Below are 12,450 nucleotides of genomic sequence, written 5' to 3'. Positions count from 1 at the left end.
TAGACACCAGCCCCGGGGCAAGAACTGGGGGGTCCAGACCGGCACGGCCGCTCCTCCTGAGCCCCTGAGAGAAGAAGGGAAGAAGGCAGGGGGGAAGGAGGGAGGGAAGGATGGAGGGAGGGACGCGGCGGTGGAGCCCTCTCCCTGAACTGGCTGCGGGGCGGGAGGGGAGGAGGAGAGGAGGCAGAGAGGGGATGTTGTTAAACAGTTTCTTACCGTAAGAGGGAGTTGGGACCCAGATCTTTCCAGTTAATCACACAACAAACTTAGATCATCGCAATAAAAAGCAGCTCGGCTCACTCTGCCTCCTCTAGTGACCGGCTGTGCACAGGGTCCTTCCGAGGAGCCATCTCCCCTTCTCCTCCCCGCCAGCCGCCGGGGGGGCCGCCAGCACCATGTGGGCCACCCAACTCCTGCCAGCCTTGCTGCTCCATCAGCTGCTGCTGCTTCCCATCACCGTCCCTGTGGCAGGTTAGTTTTTCTATCACTTCGCTAGTGACACCCCCCTCTCCCCCACCACCACCCCCCCCCCCCCGCCTCCACCTTCCACCTCACAGCTGCATCATTTTCCCTCTCCTTCGCTCCGCCGCGGCAAGGGTGGGTGCTCGGGGCGGTGCAGCGGGCGCACCCCCCCCCCCCCCCCCCCTTCAGGTGGGGCAGGCGGGGAGACCCCGCCATCTCCAGCGCCCTTCAGCTCGTACCTGCTCGGCGGGGCCGGCACCTCACCCCGCAGCCGGCGCTCGGGCGGGGGTTGAGGTGCGGCCGGTGCCCGCCCAGCACCCTCCGCCTCCGCGGAGGGTTGCGGAGCGGCGCGGGGGCAGCGCGGGGGCAGCGCGGCAGGTCGGGACGAGCGTGGGCACGGGGCAGCGTGTCCGTGCGGGCGGACACGGCGCGTTTGGGTGGTTGCGGAGGGGTTCGCTCCACCCCGGGCGAGGGGGACCTCGGGGCTCGGCCGGGACGGGGAGCCCTGGAGACACTGAGCGCGGGAGAAGGAGATCTCATCGTTACCCATAGGTGCTCCCGGCCGTTATCTGGGCACGAACATGTATCCTTAATTCCCAAGTGGTAGAATAAATGTTAAATAACAGAAGTCGACAAGGAATACCCCAAACACAGGATAGGACGCTGCTGAGAGGCAATGTCCTTGCTGAAGTTCAGCAGCGTGAACGTGCTATTTCCAGACTGAAATACTTGTAATTTCATTAGACGTCCCCGACGAAATCCGGGAGGCAGAGGGGGGGTAGGGGAAGGAACAAACAATAAGTAATCAAGTGCTGGAAGCTCTTTAGCCGAATTTCTTTCCTGAAGTGTCCCTCTTGGACTGGATATCTGAAGAGCTAACTCTGTGTTTCTATTGGCCCTCTGGGGAGATGTTTAAGGAAAAAAAAGTTTGCAAAGGTTTCTACAAACCTTTCCTTCCTTCCTTCCGGCAACATTGTTAGGGTCAGATCTTTGCACAGACAGAAACAAAAGACAGCCACAATTCGGGGAAAGGATCTGCCAGGAGCAAGCAGCACGAGGGCAGGCACATGAGTCTCGGGCAAGGTCTGAGGGCATCAGGCAACGCGTGTGGCAAGTGATGTTGATGGATTCCAAGACATAACTAGATTTTCTGGTCAAAAAAATAAATATTTTGAAACAGGATTTGTTTCAAAGGGGAATATGTTGTGATCTGAGTGGGTAAGTTAAAAAAAAAAAAAAAAAAAAGACTGGCAGCATCACGTGCAGTAAAACCTGTCGTTTTCCACCAAAGTAACAGTGTGGTTCTGTAGGATGCTGAACAACTCACTAGAGCTTCTGTGCTCAGTCTGCTCAGTGATGATTTTGTTTTTATGGGCATTCTTAGCAGGTGACACAGAGATAGAGGCACTCTGCTACTATGTTTTTCTGAACTCCTGTTCCATGTACACTGCAATTTCCATTTTATAGACATGCAACCTCTCTGAAAAGTGATGATTAGAGCTGGTTAGGAATTTTTCTGAGGAAATACTTTGGTTTTTGTCTTCTTTTTTTTTTTTTGTTGTTGTTGTTGTGGGTTTTTTTTGTTGTTGTTTCTTGTGGGGTTTTTTTGTTTGTTTGGTTTTGTGTTTTTTTTTTTTTGTTTTGGTTTGGGTTTTTTTGTTTTGTTTTGTTTTGTTTTTTTTCCTGGAAAAATAATTCCTTTTAAGCATAAACTTTCTTCAACTTGATTCCACCAAATTAAATGAAGGAGAAATTTGCAGCAGGAGATGTCCACAATAGCTTGTGGTACATGTTGTTGAGAAAATATTACCTGCGGCATAAAGTTATCAACTTATGGGCTAGTTTTATAAAAAAAGCAGAATAAACACCACCCCCCCCCCTCCCTCTCAACTTTATTCCATGGGCCAAAGATGCCAGAACAGATCTATAGCCAGGTTCATAAGAAGCTTGGTCATGCTTATTCTCTTGATAGTCAGGATGTTTTTCTTGAGTGAGAGAAAGTCCTTGTTCTCCCTGACTGTAGGCTTTTAGTGCTGATGTGTAGTTTACCAAACTCAGTGAATATTTACTCTATCTAATATTCCAACAGGAGAGACTGAGAGACAGCCTCAGTACTGCCAATATCAGTAGGCTGATGAATAGCATTGTGCCCTAACCCATGGTCTCTCCAGTTTATGAGTGGATGGTTCGTCTTGATGTGGAGGAAAATTAGATTTCCAAAACTTCAGAGTTTGTCAGAGTAGAACTTGTTTTCTGGCCAACTTTCATAGTGACAGTTTCTTGGCAACACTCCCTTTTTTAACTTTCTTCCCCCACCCACCTTAATATTAATCAATCTTATTGTTTGCCTTATGGGCAAGAAAGATGCCTCTTACCACACACTGCCACTGTGCTTACCTTGTCTTTTAAAAATATATGATTTTCAACAAAAGTGTCTGGATTTTTACTGTGTAAGCAAGGAGAAGTTGTGCCATTCCTTTCTGAAAAAATATTGACTGCTTTCTAAACATACATGGTATCTTCGTACAGTATGTTGAATTGTTTTTTACTGTGATTTTTTAAGAAATATTAATATTTGCCTATATATTTATTATTTTTATATATGAAAAACAAACTAAATGATGAAAACAGGATTTTAAAACAGGAAACAAATAATTCTTTTGCTAATGCATGTCCATACTTTTTCTATTACTGTTCTGTCAAAGCTGATTTTAAATGTACCTAATGATGAATATTGTTTCTTCTGTGAATGAATCTTTTAGGTTTGGAATCCTATGTCCTAAGTTCTATGTGAAGACCATATCCTGTGTTACAGAGTTGCTGACTAATATATTTGGGTTATATTAATGGATAAAGAAAAAAGAGGGTGAAGAAAATACCAAGAAGTTTTAATGTCAGCAAGCTGTCCACATTATCAGTTTCTGAGTTTCTTTTTAATATATAAAAGACAGTGATTGATGAAAGATAACTGTGCAAGGTTCCCATAGACTACTTGTCTAGTCATTATCAGTACCCTATAAGTCTCTGTCACTTGTAGTAAGAAATTAATCTGTAGCCAATAACTTTATTAGTGAGTTTTCTCCCTTGTCCAGATATTATTATTCGGTATTCTTAGACAGTATCTCTTTAATAGTGTTAATCTAGTGACAGTAAAAAAGACTTTTTAATCAAAACAAAAAGTAGATTGGTATATTGAGAAAGAGTGAATGTTAAAGATTTATTTAAATTAAAGATATATTTTTCTGTGAAAAGACTGTCAGCCAAGTGTGTTCAAATTTCCCAGCACTTTCTGTAGTTTGGATGATCTGAAGCAGTTGCTAATGAAGATGTGGGATTTGCACTTCGTTCCTGTAAATAACTGTTGCTTAAAAAAGAAATAAAATAAAATTCCGTAGCCATAATCAGTGTGTGAATGTGGTGTGTTCCTGTGGTCTGCATAGCTAAGTATATTTTAAAAATTTAATGTGATTTATACTTCCCCATCCCAGCTGTAGATAATCATTATACTATATACTGTCAACAAAGCAAAATGATACTCTGCCAGTTGGAAGACTGTATTCCTTCTGTTTAATGGAATCCTTTTGGTGCTCAGTGCCAGGGGCTGCTTGTTTTGCTCTCATATGTAATACAGCGCTCACCCTGCTTAACAGATTTTCTGTTTCTATTAATGCCATTTTCATGAGCAACATAGCAGGAGAATATAGAGTTGAAAGACATGAGATTAAAATGTTGCATAAAATTCTGGAAAATTGTGTACTAAAGTCAAGCAAAGGAAAGCCTCTTACTGGAGGAGCTCATCTGTCATTGTTGTAATACTTCAACCAAGGCCAGGGTTGGAAGGGAAATGTGCAGTCTTCCTCAGAGAACGTATTATCTCCCCTTTGGATCTTTATGCTGAACATTAGTTTGCCACTTAAACATTTAGAACTTTTCCAAGGAGATTTGAAAACAGGATAACCGGGCCTCCTGATAGGTAAAAGCTTGATGTGGAGAGGAGAGGGTTGCCCTGAACATTTTGCAATTACTTGTACTGGATGAGTGTTGGAATTTCACTTTCTCCCCATCAGTGTTGAGGTGGGGTTGAAAGGCAGAGGCCAGAAGGCAGCATGGATGTGAGAAAGGATTGACCAGAGGTGAGGAAGGATTGATCTCCATGCTTGCTTGGGAAACATGAATAGTAGGAGAATTGGCATGATGTGAGAAGTGTTTGTACCTTGCAGTGGGGAAGTCTGGCAGCTACAAAGACCTGGAAAACGGTGAGGACATTGTCACCATTACCCCATCTTTTTTTCTGTAGGTTTTGTCATAGTGCCCTTGGGGGATAATAGAGCTGCTCCCAAACATGGTTAGCACCTACACGTAAAGCAATGCTGTGGTGCAGCAGAGCTAGGAACATGCTCCAGGTTAGCCATATGTATTGGCAAAATCTAGCTGCAGCAGTTTTCAGAGGCCCGTGGGCCTCCACCCATGTGCTGCCTGTTGAGCCCTGATGAGCCCACCATGGCTAACAGTCCTCAGTGCTGCTGGCCCAGCTGGGGACTGGCTGTTCCCTTCATCTCCCCTCAGCTCCAGCTCTTCCTACAACTCACAGCCTTGGCCGGCAGCACTTATTTTTATGTATACAACATGCAGCAAAGCTCTCATCATTCCTCGCAGGAGCTGTTTTGCTGCCCTCAGCAGTCTGTCACTCTTTGTTTTGCCCAAATCCCTGCTCTGCCTGCTTGTGGTTTACTCTTTATCCCTCATTCCATGCCCGGACATCCTCAGCAGTGGCTGAGACCCGTCGCAAAAGAAGCGCACAACTTACTGAGTGCCTCAGAGGAGATATTAAATGCTTGTAAAGATTGTGGATTGGAATGCAAAATGGTGGGGATTTAATTGTGCAAAATGCACAAGAAGACAAATCTCATAAGGGAAAATCCTCTCAGTAATTTAGCCAGAGGTTAGATACAGCAAGTCAGAGTACAAACTGCAGAACATTTGTTTCTGCCAATGGGTCCCAGCATCCTGCTGAGTAGATAACCTTTTCTTGGAAGAAAAGGGGCTGTTCTTTTGCATCTACCATCCAATTTTGGAATAAACTATCAGTTGTTAGCGTTATCCTTAGCTTCTTGAGCTTTCACACTGACTATAGGAGAGGGTTACAAAGGCAGGACTTAGCATAAACATGAAGATGGGTTCCAAGTAACATGGCAATCTTTGCAGCTGCTAATAAGGGGTATGTGTGTGTAGGGGTGTGTGTATGAGTGGTAATATGCTGTGTAAAGCCAAAAAATAATATCTTTTTGCATTTCCTGAATCTGCTCAACTGCTAGACTGAAACCAATGTAAAAATAAGGAAAAAAGTATCTCTACATTATATATCTATATTTAAAACTACTTTCTAAAAATTGTAGATTTTTTTCCATTATGGCTCTTTTGCCAAGAGAATAAATTTCAGGAGTAAAGATAATAACAACATCCTCCGGATACCTTCCTGAGAAACTGTTTAATTGTGACAAGCTAGAGATGGCTCCTTGGACAGCTGGTTTTATTTTGGTGAATTTCCATCTATACAGCTGACTGCAGTTTTATGAGTATGGTTGGTAAACTTCTTTCATTCCAAATTATTGTCTTACATAAATAACCACATTAAACTTAATCTGGTATCTAAGTCTATTCAATCTGCAAAGTTCTTTTCTTGGGCACATTTCAGAATTGTTTCAGTTTCTCATTATGTTGGTATTTCTTCCTTTTTTTTTTTTTTTTTTTTTTTTTCCAAATGAGAAGTCATTTGGAAAAGGTGTTCATTTTTTTGCATTCTAGCCAGCAATCTGGACATTTCTGATACTGAAACAGGCATAAGGAGAAATCAGAGTAAATGAAAGTAAGTTAAAAGTGCTGAGCATTAATTCTTTTTATCAAAGTGACTCCTTTAGGACTTGTTTTAAGAGAGAAAATTGCCTTGAATATATTTGTTTAAAAAGTGCTTCCTAACTATTCTCATAAATAAAAATACTTTGATGACCCTATTAATGATTTGAGTATCAACATTCACCTTTAACATCTTTGTTTTATTACTGTGACCATTCTGTTAACTTAAGCATGTGGTGTCTGAAACCATTTAGTAACATCTACTTTCACCATCTGGTCAAGTTTTGGTTTTATTTTTTTCTCAATGAAGCTAGAGTATTTATGCTGTCATACTGGGTCTGTACCAATATACAATTTACCCCTGATGTTTTATATCCTTTGAAAATAATTGTATTGGAAAGACATTATTGAATTTAATTAAAAGTATCCCTTGAACCATGTTTTCTAGACAAGTTAAACACCTCAGTGTATTTACATACAGTTTTTCAATCCAAATATGGTGAGAACTGTTGATTCACTTCAAACCCTACTCATTGATTTTGCTTCTTACACAAGCTTTACCAAATGCAATTTTATACATATAATTTAACATACTTTATTTTTAATTTTCAGATTATATTGTCAGTATTTATACTGAGATAAGCATTCAGCTTTGATATCTCTTCTGAAAAGTGTTATCTGACACTATGATAATCCATGGTCTTGCAGATATTTGCTTTGTACATTTTATTGACATCTAACATTTGCTCATTTGCTTGTTTCCTTTTTTGCCATTCAGATACATACTTATGAATCTGTTTGCTTGGGTGTTACCATGTAATTTTTGTTGAGTATGTTGTTCCCTGATAAAATGTTTGCTATGTTTCTTGTGTTGAACTGTACTTTCCTACATTTATTTAAGATGTGTTTAGTGTTGGGGATTTTTTTTTTTCCTGAGGGTTTTTCATATGATGGTAGATTTCTTATTTCCACCCAGCCCCCCCCCCCCAAGTATTAAATCACATGAAATTCAGCTTTCATATTTTATTTATTTTCTAGCTCTTTGGGGAAATCCAGTTTACTTTGGCTTGCAGCGATGATTGTTTGCAAAATTAAGTTAATAGCTAATCTCATTTTGACATTCTGACCTGGTTATCAATTTTAACACAAATAATTCAATCTCTAATTAGTCCATCTGTTAACTGCTCAAGGTCAAGTGACTTAATTTTATTACAAACATGATGCAAAATATTAAACAGATCTAAAATGCCAATTGATACTAAAGAAAGGGTCTATGTTTCTTTTATATTTCTGAAATAATAGTGTCAATTCAGATGACCATTTTTCTTCACTGAAATACATTTTGAGTGTTCAGCTTCCCTGAGCTTCCTACACAGTGTGTGGACAATTTCCTTTTTAATTTTTCTCCCCAGTGACATCTTATTTTGTATTTTATTGCTCTATTTGGAAGGACTGTGGTTGATTCCTGCAGTTCTCTAACAGCATCTGCCTGTCTAAAGAATTTAGGTATCTTAATTTCTTTTATTTATTTTTTTTTCCCCAAAGATTTAGTTTATCTCTGACATTTGACAAACATAATGAACGGGGTGCTGTTATGTGACCGTCTATATTTTTTTCAAAACTGAAAATTATAAAAGGTCTTTTTTCCATTCACCATATGAAGACCTGTATCCAACTTAGTCACGTCAGTAGCTAAGATAATAGTAAAGAAAATGTTTCATTACCACATACAGTTGAAAATTTAACACAACAAAATAAATAACTACTTCATAAAATATTGAAGTTCTTCAAGTGTAAACAAACAGAATAAGGAAATAAAACTCCATGCCAAACCATCAATATTTTGTTAAGATTTGTAAATGTATTTATCTTTTCATTTGGAAAATTTTGTGTTTAGTTTTGATGTGTTTGTCCTATATAATAAAGTGGAATGAAAAATTATAAAGAAACAAAAGGCACGAGGCTTCTCACATTATCACAAGACTTCATGATATGTTTCTTTAAGAAAGCACTATTGCATAGACTAGAGTGAAACTTGGAAACCCTGGAAGCTGACATGCCCAATGCATCATAACTCCTGTTTAATAAAAGCTTTGTAGAGTCTATGACAAGTCCATAAATGTTGAAATTTTTCTAGAGGAGATAGACAGTATGCTCCAGTTGTAATCTGTAAGACTACAATTCTGAAGCTTAAATGTACATCTATATTAGAAAAAGCTGGACTGGCAAAGGAAGGAGAAAAGGATTACCAATGAGGTAAATATAAAGTCAGATAATTTAACTGTGAAATTTTGCTGTAGACAATACAAGTAGTGTTTTCATGTAATTATAATGGACAAAGACAATCTTCAGGCCTACTGACCTCCTGTTTGCTATTTTGATTACTGCAACAATGGTGTCATAACTAATGGCTCTATTAATTTTTTACTACTAAGAAACCAAATCCTTTCTGTGGTCAGACTAAGACCTAAGACTCTGAAACTTGACTTGCTTAGGTATTTGAACTCTAAATGTCCTGAAACTGCAATTTATTATACTGATTTTTTTGACTATCATATAGCTCAGTATCAGACTTATTCTTTTCTGCAAGGTGTGAATTTTTAGTTGAGATATAGAACATTATGAGGTAGTTTCAGGACTGAGTGGTGTGGTGGTGTGGCAGCCTAAACCCCATTGTGGTGTGGGACACAGGGCCAGAAGAGAAAACAGAAGTTACTTTTCTGCCATTTTTCCATTAACCCAATGATTAGAAAATATCTGGAGAGAGGGAGAGATCAAAACAGAAACAGCTTTGCTGTTTCAAAACTATTTCTCTTGTTAATCAAGAAAGTGTCTTTATTTCTCTGATACTACTATGGCATCCATTACTCTCAGTACTCAATGATTTACTGCTTCTGTTTTGTATAAATATAATTAAAATTGCAGTTAAGTAGGTTCTAAAATAGTATAAATATAATTAAAATTGCAGTTAAGTAGGTTCTAAAATACAAGTACTGTAACCTCCTAGTGAGTTTTCTCACTAAAATTCTGAAGAATTATAATTTTCAGAAAAGTTATCTTTGGAAATCTTTTCCCCCAGATGCTCTATAGTTTGTGCAGTCTCAGTTAATGCTTCACATATGAGAAGATTATACAGAAACCTCATGTGAAAAAGGTAGTAAGGGAACACAAAGTTGAGTTTCTATAGCTCCCAGATAAATGCCTTCCACTGTGAGGAACCTTTTTTTTTTTTTTTTTCAGCAAATATTTAAAGCATTTTGTGGAAATGGAAGAGCTCCAGCAGGAATACTGTGGAAATCCCAAATGAGATTATGGAGTCCTTGTGCAGCACTGCATCCTACTGGAGCAAATGTGGTAGTTCCCCTTTCCTTGGGCACTGGTTGAATTATTTTTTCCGGTCAACCAGGGTTGCTATCATAAGAAATAGAAAGAGGCACCACCCTCACCTTTTTGATGAATTTTTAAGTCAACAGAAGAAATATTTTTAGTTAGTTGTTGTTTCTGTTGAAGAAAAAAAAATGTTGATTCATATTTGACTGAATTCTTTTGTGTTTGAATCAGCTGCTATTATTTTCAGATTTAAATGGAATGTTGGACTTCCTTAGTAATATGATATTCAACTACAAGAAACATCAGAGGACCAAAAGTCCTGATTAATTAAAGTTTAGGAAACTGAAATGAATGGCAATCACAAATTAGGAACATTAGTTATAGCCTATTGCATGATAAACTGTAATGTAGAATATTTGTGTATATTGAATATTGGTGTAAGCACCAATCTGAAGTAAAAAGAATCAATTATTTTTATTTATTTTGTTGTTAGCATTGTAAAAGTAATGCTTTGCATTATTCTGATGGTCCTAACAGTCACAGTACAGATGCATTTGGCCCCTTGCCTTTTGCATTATAGGCAAGTTATAGAATGTTGTTGTTTGAAAGCTAAAGTAAATCAGGCTGTTATGAATTGCTAAATGGAAGATCAAACCCATAATCCTCTTTGGACAACTGCTAGGAAAAGAAGGTTCAAAAAAAAGCAGAACTATGAATCATGTTTTTCAGGCAGAACAGAATTTCTTGATTTTTAAAATCATATTCTTGCATGCTAGCTGGTGAGTTTAAGAAGCTTTTATCATCAGGAATTAAGATAACAACACTTATCAGTAGATGGGAAATGTTAGCATCACAAACGGAAAGAAAATACTTTGGTATTTCTGTACAGATTCTTACCTCCATTTGACATGAAAGTCTTGGCTGAGACAACATAGAACTAACAAATATGTCTTGTAAGATAATGGATTGAGTAATTTACCACAAAATCTTTATAGAAGATTTGTTTTTCTGTAGTTGTCTTAAAGAGCAGATGCTATCTTTTTTACATCACTTTGGCTCTATCACAGGTACAGCAAAAAATAAAGCAGCTTCAGAGTAGGCACATTGGTTTCCAGTAACAGAGTGCTGATATGTAAGGGTGTCCTCACAGCATTTCCCTAAACATGATGATTCATTTTGGGTGCATGTGCACTGCACAAATACAAGGTTGGAAATGCTTAAGAGAGCTGATACGAGTCCCTAACACAGCACCGAAACTATTAACATTTGATCTTTTAATCAAAAGCTTCTTCATATAATAGTAACATGGATTTGGAAGTAAATCTTTATTTTTTCCTGAAAATATTTGTAGTTGGAATTAAAATTATGAGTTATTAAATGCAGGGAAATAGCATAGTTCACCTTCAGCAGTTCAAAAAAAAAGGAAAGTAGGATAGGGTGAAGATTATTTTCTAGGGACATGGCAGCAGAGATATTCTACTGCTTTGATTTTCTTGTTTTTAAAGGCTGAAGTTTGATGAAATCTTATTGAAATGTCTGGTGTATTTTTAGGTGTCTTAGGGAAAACTCACCACTGAGAGGTGTGATTTAGCTGAATCCAGTGAAAATGTGAACTCACTTAGTGATCAGGATGGAAATTCTGCAAAGGGAACACCCTTAAGCCCTCTGTAGCTTTATGATATCTGGAGTTGTCAGTAACCCCTTCAGAGCTTCAGCTATTGCAATTTACAGTCATTCCAAGCTTTTGCACAGAGTGCACCAAGAAAAAATTTACTGACCTAAGTGCACTCTGCACTTATATGAGGAATTATCTGTTCGGGATAACAGAGCACTAGGCTGAGGTTTCATATATTTGAAAGATTCTGACAAAATTTAATAAATTGATCCTGAGCATTTGTGTTCTATCACTGTTGCAGATTATGTGGAGAAAAATGAATGGACAGCTTTGAAAACAGTTATAAAGGAAGAAGTTATGAAAAATATTATTACCTTCTTTGTAAATTAAGTAAGGATTCATTCACCTAACCCTACCTGGATTAGCCATCTAACCCAAAAAGATTAGCTGAGATCACTGAGTAAAATAGGAGAAATAGATCCAAAGGGCAATTTGTCCTCCTTATATTACTCATCTGTCAGAATAGCGAGAATCACTCTCCAGATCTACTCATCTGCCTTCACTGACAATGGAGCAGCCTTCACTGGCAGACTGGTTTCTATGGAAAAAAAAAAAGAAAACAACAACAAAAACAAAAACAAAACAAAACAAAACAAAAACAAAAACAAAACAAAACAAAAAAAAAAAACACAAACAAACAAAAAAAAAAAACCAAAACCAAACCAACCAACAAACCAACCAAAAAAAAATACACATTGAGAAAATTGTGAGTTTTTCTTGCAAAAATCAAAGTCTTTTTCCTCTTGCACTTTAACCAAACATCTCTAGCCAACCTTCCCTGCTCCATTTTATATCCTTTCCTTCGGGCCTTTCAACAGAGACATGGACACAAAATCAGTACATTTCTTTTAGCAGAAATCTTCGCAGAAGTGCAGACTATTTCCATGCTATGGCTTCTGCCTCCCCTTGTGTTCTTTTCTGTAGGTTAACAATTCTAATTCAGTCACACCTAAACTGGACACAACACTCACACTGAGTCTTCACCGGAGTAGAGGAAGAACAAATTATTATTTTGTGTCACTTCTAGGCTTCACTCCTTTTCACAATTTGTGATAAAAAGTTTGCTGTTTTAGGAACAGTTTATCACATGCCTATCATGATTCTCTGTGACATTTATATCCTTTTTCTTC

General features: G+C 38.4%; 1 protein-coding gene across 1 annotated transcript in view; it reads left to right on the top strand.

Annotated features, from left to right (window-relative positions):
• Positions 1–282: 282 nt before the first annotated feature.
• Positions 283–12,450, top strand: part of HGF (hepatocyte growth factor) — a 62,056-nt gene continuing 49,888 nt past the window's right edge. The window contains exon 1 of the mRNA XM_032985236.1: positions 283–471. Within this exon, the coding sequence (XP_032841127.1) occupies positions 396–471 (76 nt within the window). The 5' untranslated portion in view covers positions 283–395. The remainder of the gene's footprint in view (positions 472–12,450) is intronic.

This window comes from Tyto alba, unplaced genomic scaffold (assembly GCF_018691265.1).
Source record: "Tyto alba isolate M040663 unplaced genomic scaffold, T.alba_DEE_v4.0 Super-Scaffold_2, whole genome shotgun sequence".
NCBI lineage: Eukaryota > Metazoa > Chordata > Aves > Strigiformes > Tytonidae > Tyto > Tyto alba.
The sequence above is the reverse complement of the archived record's forward strand: the minus strand, read 5'-3'. Positions and strand labels throughout refer to the sequence as shown.